A 24,492-nucleotide genomic window follows, 5' to 3' on the forward strand; every position below is an offset into this window, starting at 1 on the left:
TGTAAGCTTAGTTTGTCTTGAAAAAAAACAATATATTTCATTTCTGTGTCATAAGTAGGGATAAAGTTATTGCTGATTAAATAAGGACATAGCTAAACTGTCAAAACTGCTCTGGTCCATAAGTGGGAAACAAGGTCTGGATGCGAAGTGGTTAAAGTGACCTTGCAATGAAAAGAATCTGAAGACTGTCACATTTCCTCTAAAGCAATGCATATTGCCTGGCCATCCTACTAATCTTTTGTTTTCAACACTTTAAACCACTGACCCAGCAGTAGTATGCAGATCGGCTTCTGTGCAGACTAAAGTTTAAATCCCACACTGGAACTGGTATCGCCAGTGTAGTCAGGCACTAGAGAAACCAGTGAATAATCACCGGAAGAGCCAGGCAACTGGCATTGTTTAAAAGGAAATAAATATGGCAGCCTCCATATCCCTCTCGTTACAGTAGTCCTTTAAAATCAGATTAAGGCTGACTTCTGATTGGTTGCTGTAAACCACTGAATTTCCTGACACCGAGCAGTGTCAGGTCAATAGGCGGATTGCAGCCGTTGATTCATTTACCAGCAGTAATTGCCTTAGCGACAGTTGTGCAACAGATTTCCTGTTAAGTGTGTGTGACTTCATTTTATTGGTTTTGCAACTCTCTGTGATGACTGGAGGAAGTCAACTTCTTGAAAGACATGATTTTAAAGAGAGTTAAACAAATATGAAAATCAGGACAAAGTCTGTCTAATCTAGAAGCCAAAATAATATTTTAGAGCAAATTTCACTGACTGCAAATATTTAAAAAGCTCAAAACTCAAGCAACATCTGCATGCTAGAATTCCTACAGTCTTTAGCTGCACATAAAGTTTACATATTTGTTACCCAAAAGATCAGAGGACTTCAGATAAGGGGAAGGGGGGCGGGCGGGAGGTGTGGCACCCTGAAGCAGCAAAGCCAAAAGGAGTTCCCACAACACAAGCAGTCACGCAAAAGTGAGCTCTCCCACTACATCAATCATGAGGAGGCTAACATCGGAGGACACCGGTACACAAGGGAATATGAAGTCTGCATGCAGAGGAACCTTAATGACATAGTAGAATGCAGTAAACTAGTCTGGAAACCCACTTTTAATTTAAATATTCTAGTTTGAGCATAAAGCACTTCCTATACCTACATATTGGTAAGTAGCTCCGCCTTCCCACTGAGGCTTAGCCTAGGCTGTTATGCAGAATTCTTCCCCTGCAGAGCATTCTGGGTGACCAGAGAGCTTTTCTACTGGCTTAAGGTGGACCAGATGGTGGGAAACCTGAATAAGAAAAAAATATATACTATCTGATTTTGTGGGGGGGGGGGGGGGGGGGGGAATCCTGCTACCGGATCAGGTAGTGCCGCTTACCACTGCTCCCAAGCCATGAACTCAACTGGTTTCGATTTTGTAAAAGTAATTTTTAAAAACCCTGCAACCCAACCGTGCGTCTCCGACCTGTGCTTCTCTTCATAGCTCCCAACTGTCCCTCTTTTGAAGGGACAGTCCCTCTTTGGAAGCCCTGTCCCTCTGTCCTCTCATTTGTCCCTCTGTCAGGACTTTGTCCCTTTTTCTATAAAAATAAATATATTTCTTTACTGAAAAATGTGTTTGACTCTAAACTTTACTCCCATCGAATGTTAATATGAAGAAAAATTAACCAATATAGAAAGTACCATTGTCGTTTGAGTTATAAAACACCACATTTCTCTTGTGTAATCTTTATGGTATTCATGACTAGGTGTGCCGAGAAAGGGGGGGGGGGGGGATCAGGGGTCGGCAGGGGCGTGGCTTAAGTGTCCCTTTTCCTCGTCTCAAAAAGTTGGGAGGTATGGCTTCTCTGAGAGCACAGGGAGAAGGGGAGTGGAAGGGACATTTTGAAGATGGAAAGGGCAGTCCCTCTGCTGCAAAGAACGCCCCTAGTCCTTTGCAAAGCTGCCAACAAGCTCTTTGGAAATTTCAGGTTCACTTGACAGGGCTAAAGATGGGCGCATGACATCATAGTCCAGGCTGAACATTACTGAGGAGGGCAGGCTTACATGCCAATATAGAGATGTGAGAAACGTTTCCGATACAGAAACCAGGATAGCCGAGGTAAAACTGGGTATCCTGAATAGTTCTGTCACCTCATTTCTATTAAAATAAGCCATAAAAATAAAGCTGATGTTTACGAAGGAAATGTCTATTGCCACTGTGGGAACCTTCTATGGCTGCTGTGCGGAGCTTTATTTGTTTATAGTACACAATTTCTAGAAAAACGACCTCACCAAGCCTCTGAACAGGCCTGCAAAGAAGCCTCATCCTGCCAGGAAGTCGCTAATTCTGTCTTCTCACACTGTGTGAACATGAGAATGAAAAGGCCTAGAGCCTGGGTAATAACCACCTGCCAGGTTTACTGCATGTGAGGCTGAGATGTGATTATTTGATCACAGGCGGCAGTCATAATGTTGGGATGTACTTCAAAGCCCATCCAGCTTGTTGCTTCAGGTTTCATAAACAGGCCTCACACCTTATTTCACCTGCAGGCCTGACCTCCTCACAGGTCAAATTGTTCTTACTGCTGCTTCAGCCATGGCCACCGACAAGTAAATGAGCGCAGTGCTTTACTGCTCAGGTTTTTTTCTGCATGGGAAAACACATTCCAGTGTGCACAAGCTCATTGATTTACATTGGTTCTCAGTTTTCCTGTGCAGAAAATGTGCATAAAAATAGACAAGTGTCCTCCCAGCCTTAGAGGAGCAGCCTTAGAGGATGGGAACACATTTGTCTGTCAAGTTTTCTGTGCGTGTTTTTCTGCACAAATTCTCTGCACACCGCGGCCCATATGCAACTGGTATTGTTTAAGGCCTCATTCACATCATATGCGCTGCCGTGTGCGCGTTTGTGCAGCGTGTATCGTGTGCGACACGCAAGAACGGCAGACAGGATTTCTGCCGTTTCCATCATATGCGCTGTGCAGCAGTTCGAGTGCGGCGTTGACTCATCGGCGCAGATGGTGTGTAATCGTGCAGGTCTTGTTCCCGAACGCACGGCCATTCTACGTTAAGCAATGTGAATGAGGCCTGAAAGGAAAAATGTCAACCTCCATATTACTCTCACTTCAGTTGTCCTATAGGCCAGCTTCAGACTGTGCTTTGGCGGCACAAGCCTTCGGCGATAACCATGTTAGGACACTGTAATCCCCGTCTGGCTCACATCCAAACAAGAAGTCTCATTATTGTAAAAATACGCTTCTGTGTGTGCACGCCCACTACGTCGCCACCAATTTTTTTTTTAATACACCTGTCTCGCCATAGACTTACTTGACTTCCAGTCCGACAAAAATCGCTGCAGGAGCCATGTGGTAACGTAGGTATGTTTGTGCGTTAGGGAACTTCTGGCGCAGCGTACCACAACGTGGGGAGTGTGAACTTCACCATAGAATTTCATTACACTGTGGTTGGGTGTGGTAAATTTACCACACTGCCCCAGTATGGAGAGGCCCTGAAAGAAAGTCTACATTTACGTCATTTTGGGCAACATACTGTACATTTTTGAGGTGCGTTCCATAATTGTGTATGGATGCTTTCCAAACAGTCTCGTACAGTTTCATTTCAGTTTTCATACAATTTAATATATTTTTTAAGTCTTAAAAAACTTACTAGACTGAATTGCCTGAACTACCCTGCAGGCCCTACGCAAGCATCCCTCAGGGGTACGCACACAGTGTGTGGAGAGCCACGGTGCTACAGGACCAAGGCAACTAACATGAGGTCTGGCAAGAATTGCTACTCTGTTTGCCAAAACACGACAGGTGCAATTACATAGCTGAGCAGTAAGAACATGTCAATGAGGAAAACATAAGATGGTTTCAGATTGAGCAAGACTTGTCACGCTGCAAACATTTTACAGTTCTGCTTCATAACACAGGTGGTGCACGCTAAGCATGAAAATACAGACTGGACGGAGTGCAGTATGACTGCAGGCCGCAAGCCTGCGCCGTGCAAAACCAGCATGAAATGTCACACACAGACTAGTAACCTTTACCATTTTCAGGTCCAGAACTCTGGTAAAGTGAAAAAAAAGAAAACAGCTTTGATGTGAGATTTGAAGATCTAGTCAAATAACTCTTTCTTGCAATCGGAAAACAATCTTCAAAAGGTCGAATTCTCACTCGACCCATTGTAATATATAAATACAGCAGCTATGTAATAAATTACAACGGCAGCTTTCAGTGCAGATAAAACTATACTTTGGGAATTTGTAAACAGACAACAATACTTGTGCACAAAAGCAAATATAAAAACTGTATGGGTAATGAAAAGTAGGAAACGTGTTATTACTGAATGTTGTCAGAGTTGCATCCCCCTTTAACAGCAACGGATGCTGTTCAACCCTCGCCCAGCTGATAGGAAGGAAACTCACACTAGCCATTTCTCTCACAGAGCAGCGATTACAAGCCGCTGTCATATGTGAGGATGCCACAACAGTTTTGTCATGTTGAAAGTTAACTGTGGTCACTGAGGAAATGAGTCACCGACCTCTGAAAGCAGAAGACCTTTATCTGAGCTCCTGTTCAATGAGGTTTCTATTGCAGGGCCGCCAGCTTGCAGGCCAACTTATCAGCAGCGACCAGGCATGGGGAAGAGTCATTCGAAATGTGTTTGCAGGATACTTCAAGGCTTGTGCTAATGGGTAGTTCACACTCGCTACTTGCTCGCCGCTTGCCACACATTCGAGATTCGGCAGCAAAATCTCGCCATGTCGGCGGGATTTGTGTCAATAGAATGACAGCACAATCGGCCAAACACTCTGCATGCAGCGCGCTAAAAGAGCGACCAGTGTGAGCCAGCTCTAAACTAGGTTTCGTTACGACAGGATTTTACACCTTGGCCTAAGACATACTTAAAGATTTTTACATTTTTTTTTCCTGTGAAATAGGACGCCTCAGCTGCAGAAAATCTGCTCAAAGAACTCCATGTTGGTAAACAAAATAAATAAATAAGATTGGTCAGTTATTTTTACTTATGCTTGAAACCGTTCTTAACATAAAACCAGCCTACTCTATGGCTCAGTGTTTATTAAAGGACACCTGAACTGACAGGGACATGGAGACTGACATTTAAATAATGCCAGTTGCCTGGCTGTCCTGCTGATCATCTTCTAATACTTCTAGCCATAGATCCTGAACAAGCATGATGATCAGGTGTTACTGACTAAGGTCTGACTGGATGTGCTGCATGCTTGTTTCAGTCATTTGATTCAGACACTACTGCAGCTAGAGAGAACAGCAGGACTGCCAGGCAACTGGTATTGTTTAAAAGCAAATAAATATGGCAGTCACCATATGCCGCTTAGTTCAGGTGTCATTTAAGCCTGTCCTGCATCCCCGCATTTCTGTCAAGAACAAGAAGCGATTTCTCACGGTTGCAGCCCCCAATTTCTGCTGTGCGTGGACCTGCCAACCAAACAAGCAAAACACAAGCCTCAAAGAAAATCCCGCCAAATAGAGCAAAGTCATAATAAATCTGGGAAAGTCCATCTAAGAACAGTGACATAACACATAGGCATGTTCCTTGCTCAATCACATGCCTGTGTGTCTTTGTGCCATCCAGACCCCACTCCATTGCCAGAAATCGCTGTTTTGATAACTTGATAAAGAGCTTGTTGAATAGACTAAACAGGAAGGGGTGTGACTACCTGCAACGGGACACCATAAAAAACACGCCCACTGGAGCATAAATCAGGCAAAATGCAGCTTAAAAGATTTTAAGCAGGAGTGATTTGAAATGTTATTACACTACTCCTACCTGATTGAGGAATCCTCCCTACCTTAGTCCAATACTGCTAGGCTTGCTTCTAAGCGACCAATCACTAGGCCCAAGCTTGGTCACATGTCCTAATCACAGGTTTCTGGATTTGTGTACTTGCAGCATCATGTGGTGGCTTTATTCTGGTAAGTACTAGTTAGTGGGCATCACAACTGTCAGTTTTTGCTCTGCAAAGCAACTCTGTTAATTTAAGCTACTAAGGATTGTCACTTGATAGAATGTGATCACCACCAAAGGTAGCTGAGATTTCACATTCCACAACACCTGCTTTCTCCATGTGAGAATCATAAAAGTATATCTATCTATATTATCTATATATAGCTATCTCTATTGGTGAGGGGACGGAGTTCTGTGGTGCGTTGTGACAACTTTTGGTGATTTTATGACAGAAGAGTGCACATCGTAAAGTGAATGGCTCACCTCACCACATCCATAAACAGCAGGATCCAATGATTTTGGGTCGTCAAATGCCTGAAGTTACGATTACAGTTTTTTTTATTCTTTTATGGAATGTTTTTAAAACTTTCTTCACAAAAAAAGACATTTAAAGTGTAGCCCCAATCATGAATGCAAATGAACTGATGCTAATAATACTTCCCTGCAAGGAGACTTGACAAGGCACTGCTGAATGTTTTTTTACTGAACAGTTTGGGTAAGGAACCCAGCATGTGCAGGTGTCCTCCACACTCTCGATCAACTGGTCTCCTTAAATAGGAACTTCAGCCTAAACAAACATACTGTCATTAAGTTACATTAGTTATGTTAATTAAAAAAGATAGGTAACATAATCTCTTACCCACTCCGTTTTTTAAGAACAGGCAAATGTTTGTGATTTCATAAGGGCAGCCGTCTTTTTGGTTGAAAGGAGGTGAGAGGGAGCATGAGACAGTTCCAAATGTCCTGATCACCCCTCCCAGTTGCTAGGCAACGAGAACATCAGAAATCCCATCATGCTTTGCAGTGTATCAGGGGAAAAATGCCCGGGCAGTTTTCTTTGATGGGGTGGAGCTTAGCTTCTTTACAGCCAAAAATGAGGCTTGGATAAGAAAAACAAAGTTCTGATGCTGTGAAACTGTTAAACACCAAGCCTTTTCAGTTCTGCTGAGTAGATTTTTAGTCTGGAGGTTCACTTTAAAGTGCAACTTGGCACACAAAACAAAATATATTATCTGAACACCTTAGTAAGCAGAGTAGCCAAATGTTACTACAGGGGGCAGGGCAAACACTTCACTGAGAAGTTTGCAGCTTCAACTTCTTGAAATCTTTATGGAGGGATATCCAAAGTTGAGGCAAATTTTATTCAAATATATGCAGCTTGGAAATGGATCAAAGGCCTTTTAAATGGAACCCTAAAATGATCTGGATATATGAAGACTGACATGTAATTTTAAGCAATACCAGTTGTCTGGCGTCCTACTGATCCTCTGCCTCAAATACTTTAAGCCACAGACCCTGAACCAGTATGCAGAGCTGATGCCTCTGATACAAATCAGACAAGAATAGCTGCATGCTTGTTTCAGGTGTGCGATTCATACACTAGTGATGTCAGAATGACCAGCAGAGCTGCCAGGCAACTGGTATTGTTTAAAAGGAAATAAATATGGCAGCCTCACACTTCAGATTCCCTTTTTATTTGACGTTAGTCAACGGAGGAGCAGGTATAGGACTGGCCTTTGATGCTGGATTATTTACTGCCTTATAGCAGGTCCTATGCATGTTTTTACAAGCAAAAGGCTCTCTACAAAAATGTCTCCATAAAAAAAAGGTTTCTTGACAACATACAGATCTTCGCAGGTACGGCCAAATCACATCCACATGCAACAAGTCTCCAAATTCCAGAGAAGAAAAATAGGTGTCTTTATAGTCTGCATGCACGTTGGATTATTGTGGCTCTGTATAATTACAAGCTGACACATCACTGCATTCCAGCGGATGTAGAGGTGTGGCTAGCTTACAGGGACAACAAAGGATGATTTGCATATTGAGCAGTGATGCATCCTGGGAGACCTCACGTGCTCACTTCAGTCTGAATCACAAATACCTTCTATTTAAAAAAGGGCAAACTTGTTTTGCCTAGCATTTTAGTAAGAAGGCTTTATGCTCCTTTGTAGCCCCTTACTCACCATGAGCTTGTTGGGTAGTCCGTAAATCATCTAGATCAGGGGTCAGGAACCTTTTTGGCTGAGAGAGAAATAAACGCCACATATTTCAAAATGTATTTTCCTGAGAGACATACAATGTGCTTCAAACTGGGACAGTGCGCATATGCAGCAGAGGGCTCACGTCCCTGTTGCTATGGTGATCTGTATACAGTTGTTCCGCCGGGCAGCGGAAGTGTCACACGCGTCTTCAGCTTCTCTTGGGTTTCAGCAATCTCCCCGAGAGCCAGACAGGAGAAATACAGACTAACTGCTTGTAAAATTAGCTAGCTGACTCGGGGTTGATTCACTTTGTAGGAGTAGATCCCCACACTTTGGACCAATATGCTGCCTGTCAAGTGACAAACAGCCTATTGGGCCAATCAAAGTGTGGGGATCTCATCCTACAAAGTCACTGGACCTGACAGGGTCCAGAGTGGGACTATTGGAGCAGCTGTTGGTTTTGAGGGGAGTGTGAGTATGTTAGTAGTGCATGCTACAGCAGTAGTGAGCCTTCTTTGAAAATTTGACTTACGCTGCCACACTAAGCTGCGCTGCTTGATCAGTGTAGCTTAGTGAATCAACCCCTACTGATTTGTATGTGAGCCAGATGTAGCCATCAAAAGAGCCACATCTGGTTCCCAAGCCATAGGTTCCCTACCCCTGTCCTAGATACAGCCAAATTTCACCCTCGTATAAGTAGTTCCCGGACTCTGCAGAGAGGTGGTGAATGTTTCTACTTGGGGTAACCTGATACTTTTCAGAATGAAAGAAGCCAGATTCAGGGATGAAACAAGCAGCCTGAGCTTCTCCGCTGTTTGCAATAATTGCCTTATTACCGGGCACACATTCTCAGAGCTCCGAGGCCTTGCCAGCGCTGCCAGATAATAGGAGCGATCCCGCTGGGACGCTGCATTTTCCTGCAAGGTCAAACAGCTGTCTAAAAAATTATCCCCAGCCTTCAGCTTAACTGTTAGCTGGAAAGTATGAAGGTCTTCCATTCACTGGGCCATGTTTGTCTGCTCCGGCTGAAACCCGATCCCCACCTTGGCTGACAGTTCAGCTTCGGAGTGCAGGTGGAGCGCAGCAACTGTGAAAACCAGCGCATTTTCCTACACAAAGCAGAATTTTACTGCAGTAGGCAAATAGGTGAGCCGAACTACAGGATAATAACGTAGGACTCAAACTATATACAACAGAACTCTAGAATCTCCATTAGAGTAATGCATCTATGTGCTTAACAGCCATAAAAACAAATTCCTATTACCCACTGTTCTGTGTTTTTCATGTAGTCTTCATCCTGATGCTGCACTACAAGAATTACAATATATTCATAAATGTGTCTGCTGTAATAAATCTCATCTCAGTCAGCCTCGCTTTTTTCCAGTACATTCCCATGTAGAGGGAAGCCAAAAAAAAAAAAAAAAAAACCTTGCTGTCCCCCCTTCTTCCCCTCCCACAGTGCAGCTCCTTGCTGATTGGTTGAGGGCCGTTACAGTGTGAAATGAGGCTCAGAACAGAAATAGAAGCTAAATCACCTTTGCAGAAGCTGCTAATCGGCCAAAATGTTCAGTTTTAAGATATCTCACAATGTAGAACAATAAACTTCCGTCACTATCACAAGGTTCAGTCTTCAGTTATGCTTAGAGATTCACATGATATCTCCATCCACTGTAGAAATGTTCCAGTACAAACATAATAGACATACCCGTTTAAAGATTTCCGCCGTGGGGCAATGTGGGAGCAGTGGTCAGCCTGACGACCGTTTCGCTTGGTACAAGCTTCTTCCGAGGCTCTGTGCGCAGAAAGTGTTCCGCTCTGGGGCTATTTAAACCGTCGGGCATCCGCTCCGAACGCTGCGCCTGTGACGTCGCTTGCACATCACTTCCTGCGTCTCTACGTCAACACGCACTTTTAATTATACACCTACTTTCTCTTCTTAATAATGGGGTAATGTGGAGTGAAGAAGAACTTTGGTGTTAAATTTTGTAGATATACATTTTATTATAAGTAGATCAGTCCTTTGTCAGAGCCTGTTTGATTATTTAGCACCATCTTGTGGTGGTTTTGTGTAGCCCAAGTGTATGGACGCGCACAGGCCTCCATAGAGCGCACACCACTTCCTGCTGGATGGCCGCGTGGCACGCAAACAAAAGTACGCAGGACACTCGGAAGAAGCTTGTACCACGCGAAACGGTCGTCAGGCTGACCGCTGCTCCCACATTGCCCCACGGCGGAAATCTTTAAACGGGTATGTCTATTATGTTTGTACTGGAACATTTTTTACAGTGGATGGAGATATCATGTGAATCTCTATTAAACATAACTGAAGACTGAACCTTGTGATAGTGCCGGAAGTTTATTGTTCTACATTGTGAGATATTGCTTGTTTTGTTCAACTCCCTGAGCACATCTAAGGACACATACCCTACCGTCAGTAATCCTGAAGGTGTCTACCCCAGTTACTAAGGCAGCGCAGTGCCGGTCACTTTTTTCTTTTTAAGATTCAGTTTTAAGATAATTTAGATCAATTGTTTGCCACAAATCAATCTAAATTACAATCAATGCGGCATATTGTGCTAGAATTTTCTGGTAGGTTCGGTCAATGTGTGTATAGCCTGCTTAAAGGGACACTTAAGTCAAACAAAAAAAATGAGTTTTACTCACCTAGGGCTTCCAATAGCCCCCTGAAACTCTCCGCTGCCCTCGCCGTCTCCCTCCGATCCTCCTGGCCCCGCCGGCAACCACTTCCTGTTTCGGTGACAGGAGCTGACAGTCTGGGGACGCGAGTGATTCTTCGTGTTCCCAGACACTTTAGCACCCTCTATGCTGCTATATGGTATATGATATATGCTATAGCAGCATAGATGGCGCTATTGTGGCCAGGAACGCGAAGAATCACTCGCGTCCCCAGCCTGTCAGCTCCTGTCACCGAAACAGGAAGTGACTGCCGGCGGGGCCAGGAGGATCGGAGGGAGACGGCGAGGGCACCAGACAGCTGCAGGGGGCTATTGGAAGCCCCAGGTGAGTAAAACTCATTTTTTTTTTTTTTACTTAAGTGTCCCTTTAAAGAGACACTGAAGCGAAAAAAAATATATGATATAATGAATTGGTTGTGTACTATGAATAATTACTAGAAGATTAGCAGCAAAGAAAATATTCTCATATTTTTATTTTCAGGTATATAGTGTTTTTTCTAACATTGCATTATTCTATAATATGTGCAGATTACACAACACTCAGCATTCAAAATGAGTCTTTAAGAGCAGTCTGTGAAGTAATGAACTCTCCTCTAGCAGAGGAAAAGTAAACAGTTCAATTACAGTTGAGATAATAAAAGTCAGATAACAGCCCTCTCCACGACTAACGTCAGAGAGCTTAATAGCTTTTTTTGCATAGAGATAACAACTGGAGTTTCTCAACTCTTCCTGTACTGGAAACAATTACACTGATGTATCTGATCTTAATGTTTTATTTCTTAGCTGTACTACACATACAAATCATATCATCATTTTTTTTTCGCTTCAGTGTCTCTTTAAGGGTGTGTGTACACATTCAATTTTACCACTTTTATGTAGTACAAGGTCTTACCTACACAATCTGCTCATAGTATTCAAAAATCTGTTGGTTCTCATGCTATGTAGTAAAATTATCCAGTGGTTGGCCAATTAAAATTGTATGGGTGTACAATTCACTGAGAGAATCTCCGTGAAAAAATTTTTTTGAAGGATGTGGCCATCATGATTACACTATCTGAATTAGTGAGCAGGAGTTTGCACTTCAAATACAGATGTGAAAAAAGTTACCAGTAAATGCCACAAAAAAAAAAAAAAAAAAAAAAGAGGAAAGAGGATCTACAGTATATCTGTTTATTCAATCTGGTCATTCACAGATTCCTGCCACACTGCACAACCAGACAGGTGATTTATTTCCGCACTCTGTTCTGCAACTTCCTCGGTCGCCAGCCCAATCACTGGACAAGGAAATCTGCCTCATCACACAGATGAAAAAGTGCCATCTTGTTTTATCCAATCGGGAAAACATTCCCGAAAAGCACTGGTAGAAAATGTGAGCAATCAGAATGGCTGCTAAAAACTGAAGAGGAAGTAAGAGGACTTTGCGGTAGTGATGTAATGTTTCACTTCCCTCAAAAAAAAGGAAATGTGTTTACGCACATGCCACATGTCTTTATAGTGATCTCAGACAAGGTCAGTGTTCTCCCCAGAAATGCCGGGTGGCATGAAATAGTAGCCGGGTGAAATGAAAAAGTAGCCGGGTGGGGCAATGAGAGATTGCAGAGCTGGTGTTTCTTTGCGCAAGTCTGCTTATAGCATAGGAGGCGGGGAGCCAATGACAGCCGGGTGCTCACCAAAACTAGCCGGGTGGAGCACCCAGCTAAAAGAGCCTGGGGAGAACACTGGTCAATGGAGTAACCGTCGTAGGCCTCATTCAGACGATACGAGCTGCCTTGCGCATTTCTGCAGTGCACAGTGTACGAAACGCAAGAGCAGTAGAAGGGCATAGACAGCCCTTCTACCGCTCCCATCATATGTGCTGCGACGCAGTACGATGCGCTATCGCACTGCTGCATGCATTTTTTGGGAATCGCAGCGCAAGTCCATTCACTGTAGATGTTCTGGATGGGTGTGGCAGGGGGTCCCAAAGTGTAGGGGGGCAATGACAGAAGGCTTTGTCTCCAAAGGTTTTAAAGGGTGGACTCTGGGTGTAGTCAAGTTAGTCATTTTGATCTAAAATTGTGGGGGGTGTGATGCAGTTGAAACACATGGAGTTTTCTCCCCAGGCTCCTTCATCCGGGGGCTCCACCCGGCTAGTTTTGGTGAGCACCCGGCTGTCATCGGCTCACCTCCTCCTATGCTGTAAGCAGAGTTGCGCACAGAAGCACCAGCCCAGCATTCTCTGATCACGCCCCACTCGGCTACTTTTTTATGCCACCCGGCTGGAAAAAAATGATGGGGAGAACACTGCAGTCCTTCAGGTATCCAGTGCCCAGATTGTGCAAAGTTTTGAATTTCAATAAGTCAGTCTTAAACAGAATTCTCCATTTTATCTATAGCCAGTGGAGTGAGTGAAGGGTTGGCTACCACTTAAAGGAACAGTCCACTTAAAGCCCGCTCTTAGTGTTAGGTTTATATGCTATTACTTAAAGGACAACTGAAGTGAGAGGGGGATATAGGGGCTACCAAGTGCATTTCCTTTCAAGCAATACTAATTGCCTGGCAGCCCAGCAGATCCTCTGTCTCTAATACTTTTAGCCATAGACCCTAAACTAGCATATGCAAATTAGAGATTTCTGACATTACTGTCAGATCTGTCTGGATTAGCTTCTACTGCTTGCTTCTAGTGTCATTCAGACACTTGCAGCCAAATAGATCAGCAGGGCTGCCAGGCAACTGGTATAGTGTAAAAGAACATAAATATGGCAGCCTCCATATACTTCTCACAGTTGTCCTTGAAAACAGTAATCCGGCAAGGTTCCGGGTCAAGGCAAGCAGCTTCCTGAGACCTAGACTGATGCAGAACATAAGCTAGACCCCTTGTCATGGAAAGACCAGGGCTCCCGAAACCCACCACTATTCCACAAACCCCTCCGGGACGCAACCCCGAAGCCTATTACTAGTTACATAAATCCAGACAGTCTAATCATATAGAAGATAAAATGAAAAACTGGCTCATCAGATAGTAATAAATAATACCCTCAAGGTCTAAACAGGTTGTCAAAACACATTCGAACAGAATACATTGCCGAACAAAGTCAACAAAGCAGACAAGTTCCGTAAAAAATTGAAATTGTGAAGCAGTCAAGTTCAGACAAGTCCAGACACTCTCCGATCTGTAGATACGAGACTAGCGAGTGATCTTCTCCCTTGCAGCAGATGGGATGAGGATTATCTGTGGTATGGGTGGGTTATGAGAGGTCGGGCGAGGCGCACAGCGTGAGAAAGGGACTTTCCTCTCTATTCCGAGTGTGTAACGCACTGTGTACTATAGCAAGCAGGCATGAGGGAATCGGGGTGATTTTTCATCTTGTGAATGTGTCACATGTTACAGATACATATTCAAACAAGCTATTCCTAAGGAGGAGGAGTCCTACAGAACATGGCCCAAGCAGGTGAGAAACTCCTGAAGGGTAATAAAATGCCAGCCATGGCTTATTAAAACCTGATAACCAGGGCACAGTTGCCTCAGCGACACATGAGCACTTAGCACATGCAATAAAAGGCAATCTAGGACGAACTACGTCAATTATGAAGCAGCTATAATTTCAAATGAAAGCAAACCTGACAGCAGTCATTTGTGAGTGTAGAATTATTATTATTGTGTAATTATAGAGCACGGACATCATCCGCAGCGCTTTATAGAGTAAATAGTCTCATCAACTGTCCCTCAGAGGAGCTTTTTTTTTGGGGGGGGGGGGGGGGTAGGGGCAGCAACAACTCAATTAGGTTATCTATTTTTTTTCTTTAGTTTTGCATTTAAAAACATACTATAGCTTAAAGTGAACCCGAGGTAAGAGTGATATGGAGGCTGCCATGTTGATTTCCTTTTAAGCAATACCAGTTGCCTGGCTGTCCTGCTCTGCCTCTAATAACTTCAGCCATAAACCATGAACAACTATATGCAGATCAGATGTTTCTGACATTGTCAGATCTGCAAAGATTAGCTGCATGCTTGTTTCTGGTGTTTTTTTAGACACTATTGCAGCCAAATAGATGAGCAGGGCTGCCGGGCAATTGGTATTGTTTAAAAGGAAATAAATATGGCAGCCTCCTTACCACTCTCACCTTGGGTTAACTTTAAGGCCGCTTTCACCCGGGCATCTGACAGGCAATGAAACCGCCACCTGTCAGCTGCTCTCCTGCAGTGTCCAGGTGCTTGTTAGCACTCCGTACCAGCGCTTAACGCCTCCCCCCCCCATGGAGTCAGATGTGAGCCCGGCAGCAGCAGTGCACAGGCTCAACACGTAACACCTCAGCGGGTCAGAACTTGACACACATGGCGTTACAAATGCTGCAATTCGGCTGCCTTTAAACTGCACTGGTGGGCGGCAGACAGGATGCTGAACGCGCACTTCGTCTGAAAGAGGCCTAAGAACTGGAGGGGGGAGGGGGTGGGCGGGGGGATGGACAGCTTTTGTAAAGGTTAGATGGATGTGGAGGCTGCTTTATTTCCCTTTGAACAATACCAGTTACCTGGCTGTCCTGCTAATTTCTGTGGCATCAGAAGTGTCTGCCTCCCACTCCTGAAACAAGCATACAGCTTCTTGTCAGATGTTTATCTGATCCGAATGATTGTTTTACTACTAAAAGTATTGGAGGCAGAGGATCAGCAGGTCAGCCAGGCAATGTGCATAGTTTGTGGTTAGTGGAAGGGACGCCTTGGAAGCAGTACACCAGGAATGTATGACCTGTACACTTTGCCGGTGCTCAGTCTCGACTGGATTGCCCAAACGGTCGCTGGTTCACCATAAACAAAAGAAAAAGAGACGGCACACAATTGGCTGCAAAATTGTTGCTGTGTATTATGGAGCAAAGCACTGCATTACATGTTACGGACTTCCGTCCTTCCTCAGATGCATAACCATTATGTGTGACAAAAGGGAGGAGGAAAATAGAGCTAGCTGACTTTCATGGTCTGTTGCAGTGTAAGCCCACTTGTATACAACGGTCAGCCTGTACAGACAACCTTATACAGAAAAGAGCAGTACTCCATGTAATCCCATCTGCCCATGTGGAAAGGGTGATTGGCAGCGGGCTGTGATGTGCCAATCTGGCAGTTTGGAATGGCTGCATGTTTTAAACTGTCTTAACGGAACCCAGTTTATAAAATACAGGTAGTCCGACTTACGAACTGCCCGAAAATGTGAAATTTTATCCTGAGGGAACAAGTAAAAAAAAAATTGTTTTTCAAAAAGACCTTGTAGTTTGAGAAAAAAATAAAGGTTAAAAAAAAAAACTGGTAAAATGCTGTGGTACACTGAGGGCACAGTGGGTGGCAGAAAAGACACAAAGGGAGATACTGAAGGCATGGGGACAGAGAAAGGGACACCGGAGGGCAAAGAGGAGGTACGGGGGAGGGGACAGAGTTGATACAGTGTTTCAACTTTAGAATAGATTCAGGTTTAGAACAAACCTAAAGTCCCTATCTCTCCTTTGTTAACTGGGGATAGGGCTGCTCAAATCCGGATCCGGGAGACATCCGGATAGTTCCATCCGGATATCGCCCAGTTACCTGTGCGGGATTGGTCAATATTACCTGTCTGACGTCTTCTTTGTCTGTCCCTCGGCGACTCCCACGATGCGGTCCAAGCGGCGGTCACGTGATTACAAACATTTCCTCTTTCCAGGTTGAAGGAAGAAGGTGCCTCTTTCCGGGTTGAAGGAAGAAGTGCTTGTAATCACGTGACGAGCGTGGAGCGCATCGTGGGAGGCGCCAAGGGACGGACGAAGAAGACGTCAGACAGGTAAGATTGACCCCCCCCCCCCTGCCCACCCCGTACAGGTTTACTGGGAGATATCCGGATAGCAACTATCTGGGTATCTCCCGGATCCAGATTTGAGCAGCCCTAACTGGAGACTACCTGTACATATTTTCAGACCATCAGGGTGATAAAGTACTGAACAAATCTCAAAAAACAGAAGCATATAATTGACATAGCAGTTACAGCTTTCTTGTACTAGACTAGGAGGGGTTATTTCCCCTAAACACAGATTGGATGCAGAAAAACTGACCCCAATGAATGCCTATGGGAAAAATCTGCATCAGAAAAATCACATTTAGTGGAAACAGGCCCATAGGCTTTCATTGGAGTCAATTTTTCTGCATCCATTCTGCATCCAATCTGAGTGTAGTGGAAAGAGGCCCTAACTGTTTTGTGAACAAGACAAGTAAGAAAACTGAAATTATGTTTTCAACTAATCCTTGGAATGCAGAGCTAGTGAGTAAGAGGTAAATGGGTGCTGCCATATTTCCCTTTAAACAATACCAGTTACCTGGCTGTCTTGCTGATCCTCTGCCTCTAATACTTTTAGCCATAGACCCTGAACAAGAATGCAGCAGATCAGGTGTTTGTGATATTGTATGCTTATTTCTGTTATTCAGACATGACTGCAGCCAACTGGTATTATTTAAAAGGAGATAAATATGGCAGCCTCAATATTCTTCTACAAAGTACTGCCTCCTCATGTAAACACATGGGATTTACGGCAATGCTGGGATCCTGGGACATGCAGGCAGGTATCTATAATTCTTACACTGTCACATGGTCACACTTGACTGACCTGCCCAGAAGCTGAATCCAGAGAGGACAGAAAGCAAGCTGGACAACAGTTCCAAGGACATTTGGTCCATGAAAAAAAAGGCATTCCCCACTTTGCTTCTACAAACTATTTATACTCACTGATCACCCTGATCGCTTTAGAATTTGCCTTGCTCTATTTTGATATTAAGTCTTGCATTTCTAAAATGGGTTGATAAGTCTTGTTAGCTTCATGGTTAATGCGACCGGCAGAAGAACTTGCTCTGAAACCTCAAAATGAATTCCTCAACAGTGTCTGGTAACCAGGTAGGAGCACTTGTTTAAAGGACAACCGAGGTGACATGATGAGATAGACAGGTGTATGTACAGTGCCTAGCACTCAAATAACTAGGCTGTGTTCCTTTTTTTTCTTTCTCTGCCTGAAAATTAAAAATGAGGTATGCAAGTGACAGTTTCTGTGCAGGTCGGACTGGGTCAGACTATAGCCTAACCCTCCCTGATAAGGAACTACAGCCATAAAACACTTTCCTGTTAGTAAATGGCTTCTGAGAGCAGGAAAGAGGTAAATAGGGACAAATCATAGATTTGAGCTCTGGCATACTTCAATGAAGGGGTCATTGAGCAGAGACAATGAAACAGTAAAAACTTAAAAACTAGATTTAAATATAACATAAGACTGTGGGATATCTAAAAAAAAGGTCATTTATAGGAGACGGAGGACAGATGTAATTGTTTTTCTCATCAGTTTATTTTCACTTCGGATGTCCTTTAATTGAAGGAAGTGGGAGGATGTTTAAGGCCTGGTACACAGCATCAATTTTGATTGGCCAATTTTATCACTTCCATGTAGTGTCAGGGCCAACAGAATTTAATACTATGAACGGGTTGTATAGCTAAGCTCTCATACATAGAGGTGGTAAAATTGGTCAGACGTGGTAGAATGATTACACCAGGCTGCCCCCCCTTTCAGACACCAAGATAAGAAGCTAATTGTACAGGGAACCCAATCATACATATACCTGGTCTTCTACATCACATGACTTACCCGTGTCATTTTGAGGAAATCTATAGAGGGCCTGTTCCACCGGACATCCTCATCACGCCTGCGTTTTAGTCGGGTTTTCCTCTCGTTTAACACGCATGGCTGGGAACGGCAGCGTAGCAAGCCCTGGCGGCGTCTCAGCTCCGGGGTAGAGGTTGGTGTGCTGTTGGCTGAAGGCAAGATATCTCCTGGTTCTGTGATGTGCTCCTGAGATAGAGACAAACGCCTCCTTGGACTAAATTCACAAGGGGCGCTAGAGGTCCAACGTATGCTGGAGGTTGTGCTTCCTTCGCTGCTGTCCACATAACCACTGCTGGCGGAAGAAGGCCTAGGGACAGGAGAAGTGTTGCAGGTGGGTGCTGTGAACAAGTTGTTGTTGTTAAGAGACGCAGCACTCTGCTGCAGGCCGACACTTGTGCTCCTCTGTAAGGTGGCGCTGTTCTGGCTGTTACAGCGCTGTAAGGTGGTGCTGCCACCACTGTTGCATCGTCTCTTTGAAACGGGAGTCCAAACCTTGGAATTGCCGGGTTTCCAGGGGGATCGACAGCGAGACAGTTCATCCGGCTCAGACAATGACCTGCAGTGCCTTTTTGTCGGGGGTGCTAGTGGCTGTCCAAATCTGTCATTGAGGTTAAGTTCACTTATCCAGCCTGATACTAAGGCCTGATTGGAGGATTCCTTCTGCCACGGCAGAGTGAAGCCGGCAGGAGCGGTAGGGCTGAAGGGGCACATGGAAAGTGGAAATATCGAATTCTTGTTCAGCTCCGTCCTGATTGGAAAAGTCCTGTCTATCATTTTCCAAGGGCTGTCCTCTGCAAACAAAAGGAGGAGGGGGAGAAAGAGGCCAAGAAGTGGAAGGAGAAAAGAAGTGGAGAGGAGGAAGAGAAGGAGACAGGAGGTGGAAGAGTTAAAGCAAATGGGGTGGTGTAGGGGAAGAGAGAAGCAGAGAGAGAGGAGGGTGAGTGAGAAGGTATGGAGGTTCGAGGGTGTATTTAGATAAAAAGCAGATAAGGAGATTGATGAGGTATGGAGGAAAGAGTGTGAGGGTGGAGAAGAAAAAAAAATAGAGGGAGAACGTGAAGGGAAAGACGATAAGAGCAGAGAGGGAAGGGTGATTGAGAAGGTATGAGGGAAAGGTGTGGTGAGGTGGATTTAAGGGGGATGAAGTAGCAAGAAGAGAAAGACATAGGAAGGAAAGTGGGTGGAGAAAGGGCATAAGAGGTGAGTATTGTGAAGTGGGGGTGAATCAAAGAGGGGCAAGAAAGGAAAAGAGAGAAGGGGGACAGTGAATGGGGAGTGACAAACAGACACAGAGGAAGAAAAAACAAAAAAGAAAAAATAAAGACGTTAGGCCTGCAAGAATCATACCATACTTACAGCTGTTTATAAATGCATAACGAGATGACCAAAATGCCAACCCACCTCGGAGATGGCGCAGTCATATCAGTAAAGTTAGGTTTTATTTTTAGCGCTGAGAAATTGCCACGTAGACAGATCTCATCTCGCTTCTACTCAAATAGCAGCGGAGGCTTTACAAAGGGGGATTTCTCAGAAGCATGTAAATAATACCTTTTCCCTCAGCAGAGTCTACTCTTACCATCTCTTTCATAATATCATACAATCAGGTAATTGCCCACGCACAGAATGTATGCTATTCACAAGAGGCCATCGCTCGGCCAGCAGTGGCGTTTTACAACTTCACCCCTCTCCATTTATTGCAGCGGGACCCAATAAAGCAGGTGTCTAATGTTGAAAGTTTCCTTCCAGGGCTTCCAGTCGTAAAACGTTTAAAGGGACCATAACCTCGTTTTTTATCATTTGTGGTTGGCAAGTGCAAATAATGAAAGATAAGAGTATTAGCGAGTTGTTTGTATGGAGCTTTTCTCGCATCTTCTGGTATTTCTATTCGGGGTTTTCCAGGAACTAGAGCTACAGCAGCTCGGAAGTGGATCTATGACAGAAAAACCTTCATGCAAGTCAGTAGAGCACATGCCATGCCTATCATGTGGTCTTGATTGAAAACCAATTCATCTTTTGCTATGAATACATAAAATACTGCTCCAATGTATCTTATTCCTTTGTTGGACCTAAGAGGAAGTCATATGACAGCTCAGGTCTGATAAGAGTTTTAGGATATGCTGCGTGTGGGGGCATGTGCTACACACGTGGAACAGTTGCCGACTGGGGAGTGGACTTACCCTGCAGAGTGCTGGAGCTTGTCAACTTTGGCGCCATATAAATAAGTGTTGATTACTCTAAAAATATTATAGCAACAATGTACTCCGCAGTGCTTCAAAGATAACAGAACTCAATTTAGGTCACTAACTCCCCCTCAGATGAATTTACAATCTAATACCAACCTTTGACGCAGTCTAATCAAGGGTGGATTTCTGGAAAGGCCACATAGGTCCGGGCCTTGGGTGGCTGCTGGCCAAGGGGCAGCTGGACATGAAGGAGGGGTTACTAAATATGAAAGAGGCGGGTCAAAATGGGGAGCAACACATTAAAGCGGAAAATAACCCTGCATTTCAACTTTGCTCTAAAATATTATTTACAGCATATTATATGCAAAAAGCTTTTTTTTTTACTAGACTAGCATTGGAAGGGTTAAACAGACGTTTCAAGTTCCGTGGAGAGATATGCAGAAGTTCAGATTGTTACATTCTATGTATCTATTGATAAACAGTTACACACTCTTTGGCAGTCCTCCAAGCTCCTTCTCAGTGAGAGAGATGAGTCACATTCAACACTTAGATACATTTCTGTAAACAAAATGTATCTCTTTTCAGCTTCGGATGCGTCTGCAGAAATCTAAAGGAACTTTAAAGCCCTGTGTAACCCTTCCAATGCTGGTCTAGTAAAAAAAAAAAAATGCTGGTTGCATATAATATACTGTAAATAATGTTTTAGAGCAAAGTTGAAATGCAGGGTTATATTCCGCTTTAAAAAGGCAACTGATGCTCAAGGGAGCCTTTAATGAAAGAAAGGGGATACAGTACATGGATGATACACATGGAAGAGGGGGTTACACATGGAATGGGAGGGGCACTGCAACACAAGAAAGGGTAGGCACAACATACTTGGCCTAAGGGCACAAAAAGTATAAATCTGGCCTTGAGGCTAATACCCCTACCATAGCCTAAGGACAATTTGTAAGGGACCAATTTAGGTACCAGCATATTTATGGGATATGGAAGGTAACATGAAAGGCCAGAGGCAACCCACATCAGAAAGACTACAGGCACAGAACAGTGTATTGTTTTTAAATCAGGAGGAACCTGGCAGGAGCAGTAACAGCCATAGAAGGCAGGGCAGTGATCCCTGCAAGCAACCAGCAAACATGGCATGTGCTCTACTGATAAACGTGAAGTATAATAATAAGGTTATATGAATTATCAAGGTGTGAAGGAGTGATTGGTCCTGCAGACATGGGCTTCCTGTCTGATAACACTGCTGAGCAACCAGAAGACTTGACAGAGTGTCCCTGTGTCATATCGGTGGGACAGCTCCAGTTTACCAGATGGGTGAGGGTAAAGTTCAAAGACTTAAGCAGAGTTTGCAGGGCGTCTTAGCTGATGTCTACTGACATTAACCCTTTAGCAGACAAATTATTTAGAGGCTTGCAAGTGCTCCAGGGCCAATTTATTTTAGAACACTTTTTTCATTTCTTATTTGTTACATTTTCTTGCTTCTAATTAGTACTGCTATAATGTGTATGCATGACCACGTATCACTAGGGGGCAGTGTGAAACCATAACAGAGGACTTCTTTTGGTTTATATATTTTCTGCTAGCAGAGAGAGATCAAAGCATTCCAAGTACTTACAGCATAACGAGTTCTGCTGACTAAGGTAAAAAGCAGTGCACTTATCTCAAACTAGATAACTACTGACGTTACTTAAGGATTAGGGAGACCCATGACATGCAGTTTTTTCATCGAGAATGACTGCTTGTTTGTCCAAAAGCCAAAACCCACTGCGACCTCTTCTCTCTGATGGTGAATAAATAGATGCAGCACAGGCAGAGTGATTGGTTTATGGTCTTCTAGCCATGATCCGTGACGTGCTAAACCTTCTAGCTTGCATGCAAATTCTATAGTAACTGGGCCTATCAAAAATCAGGAAGGGCATTTGACCGGCCCAATGCCAAACTGCATACAATTTGGAGGCAAGTCAGAATTGACTGGCCTCTCAGTGACCAAGCTCTTTAGTCCTTCAAAATCTGGTGAAAAAAAAAACAGACTCCCTATCAGTTTTAAGAAGCTGTGAGGTTACAGTCCCTTTAAGCGTTTTCCTACGTTGCGCAGATAAATCATTGTTGCATCATTTTACAAAGCCAATACTTGTCTTTCAATTTACAAACAGCTGTTCAGAGTAACCATACCAGACTTTTGTTTTTATTTAATCAAATAGCATTTTTTTTTTAATTCAAATCTTATGCAAAATTCTGTCCTGCAGCTGCGTTTGCAAAAACCAAATAAAAAAAAAATCACCCCTCCCTTCCATCTTAACACACTTCCTTTGTGAACAGTGACATAAACGGAGCGAAACATTTTAAGAGGAAGTAACATAAGGATTCTTCTGATGAATAAAGTCCGGCTTTTTCAGGGAAAGGGGTGCTCAGCTTTTTGTGTGTTCTAATCTGGCCCATTTAAATGGTTTGGGAAGGGGGGGGGGGGGGATAAGCAGATGAGATGAAATACGCCCCCGTCCATCTTCGCAAGCGGCTGGCCGCCGGAGCAGGCTGTGTTTAATATGCAAAGCCCCTTAGAGGCCCACAATCAGAGAGTGAGCCGCTGGTTCCCGATCATTGTCCTACCATCAGTTTGAGCCAGCAGGCTTCTCGACCCATATTTTCAAACCGTGCATGTGATTAACACCAGAAAAGAGTCTTCTCCTCCCCCTTCATTACCAAACATAAAAAAATAGCCATCATAAAGTCTGCTAACATCCCCCAAAAAACTTACCATTGATTTCGTAAGGGAACAAGCTGCGACCATTGTTCAGCTTCTCAGAAGAGCGCTGAAATTAACCAAAAGGAAAGAAAAATTTCAACACCATACAACAGAACATGGTGTGAAAGTACACAGATCATACATCTTTGTGAGCAGGGATTTAACAAAGCAGGACTTAGAGGAAAAAACAAAAAAAGAAGACACTCGGATGAAGAGGGTTGCTGGGGGAAGTAGGTGTGGGTGATACTAAATCTTTGCGGGGGGTGCAGGCCAAATTTCTGTAGTAGGTTTTAAACAAAAAGCAGAATTTCCCCATCTGTTCGGTTTCAGTACGTGAGAAACTGAGGTAACAGCTGTAATGGGTTATACAATATTGCTGAAACGGCCTTGAGATTAAAAAAACAAAAACAAAAAAAACATTACAGTATTACTTAGCCTAAGCGGTGACTTACAAAGCACAACGCTTTAACAGGAAGCAACATTTGATTTGAATAGTGTACAGACAGGTGAAGAGAATTCTTGTGTTCTTATAAAAACTCGCATGAAAATAAAATTCAAACACAGTTTTAAACATTGCAAATAAAGCAGCACAGGCAAAATGGAAATATCACCTTAGTATTCAAATAAAGCTAAAATGGGAAGTTTATTTTCAGCATCATTTTGAGCCACTGGTTTGTTTACCAAGTCATGTTTGACATGACGCTCATTTTCCTCATCTCATTTCTCTAATGTTCTCTGTACCTGATCTCTGAAATATGCAGGTTTGTAGATGAAGATCTGCAAGAAGCTGTGCCTCCAACAACTGCAGAGATAATATATTGGCCTTACTGTTTTCAATGAGTCAAGCTTGACCCATAGGCTTTAGACCCTATTGAACACAAGGCAATTTGCAGCCAACCTTTTGGGCAGGTGATAATTCCCATCAAGTGAATGCCGAAGTAATGTACACACATGTATGGATGGCTCTTCCGCTTCCTCTTTTGGACACGTTACACTGTATAAACTGTATAGGAAATTTGCACACGCAGACTGTGCATTCTCTTCGATATTTATCAGCAAGTCCGATCACTCATTCATAAATTTACCAAGGTAACCCCAAATTCTCAAAACACCACAACCGCGGCACTAAGCCGTCGCCCACATTTACATCTGTGCATACTTAAAGAGGAACTGTAGTGGAAGTAACAATGAATAAAATTGCTTATGGTTTACAATATTCATTTATAGATTATGTAGTCTGTTTGCCCCTTGTAAAATCTTTC

At 43.7% G+C, this 24,492-nt stretch overlaps 1 protein-coding gene across 3 annotated transcripts in view; it reads right to left on the reverse strand.

The window, feature by feature from the left end:
• Positions 1 to 24,492, reverse strand: part of FAM53A (family with sequence similarity 53 member A) — a 119,186-nt gene that overhangs the window by 30,808 nt on the left and 63,886 nt on the right. For 2 of the 3 annotated variants that reach the window (XM_068275726.1, XM_068275734.1), the window contains exons 3-4: positions 23,243 to 23,297; positions 18,281 to 19,089 (exon numbers count right to left, since the gene is read on the reverse strand). In XM_068275726.1, coding sequence (XP_068131827.1) covers positions 18,281 to 19,089; positions 23,243 to 23,297 — 864 coding nt within the window. The remainder of the gene's footprint in view (positions 1 to 18,280; positions 19,090 to 23,242; positions 23,298 to 24,492) is intronic. The other variant, XM_068275740.1, reaches the window with a different exon arrangement.

Source organism: Hyperolius riggenbachi, chromosome 1 (assembly GCF_040937935.1).
Source record: "Hyperolius riggenbachi isolate aHypRig1 chromosome 1, aHypRig1.pri, whole genome shotgun sequence".
Taxonomy (NCBI): domain Eukaryota; kingdom Metazoa; phylum Chordata; class Amphibia; order Anura; family Hyperoliidae; genus Hyperolius; species Hyperolius riggenbachi.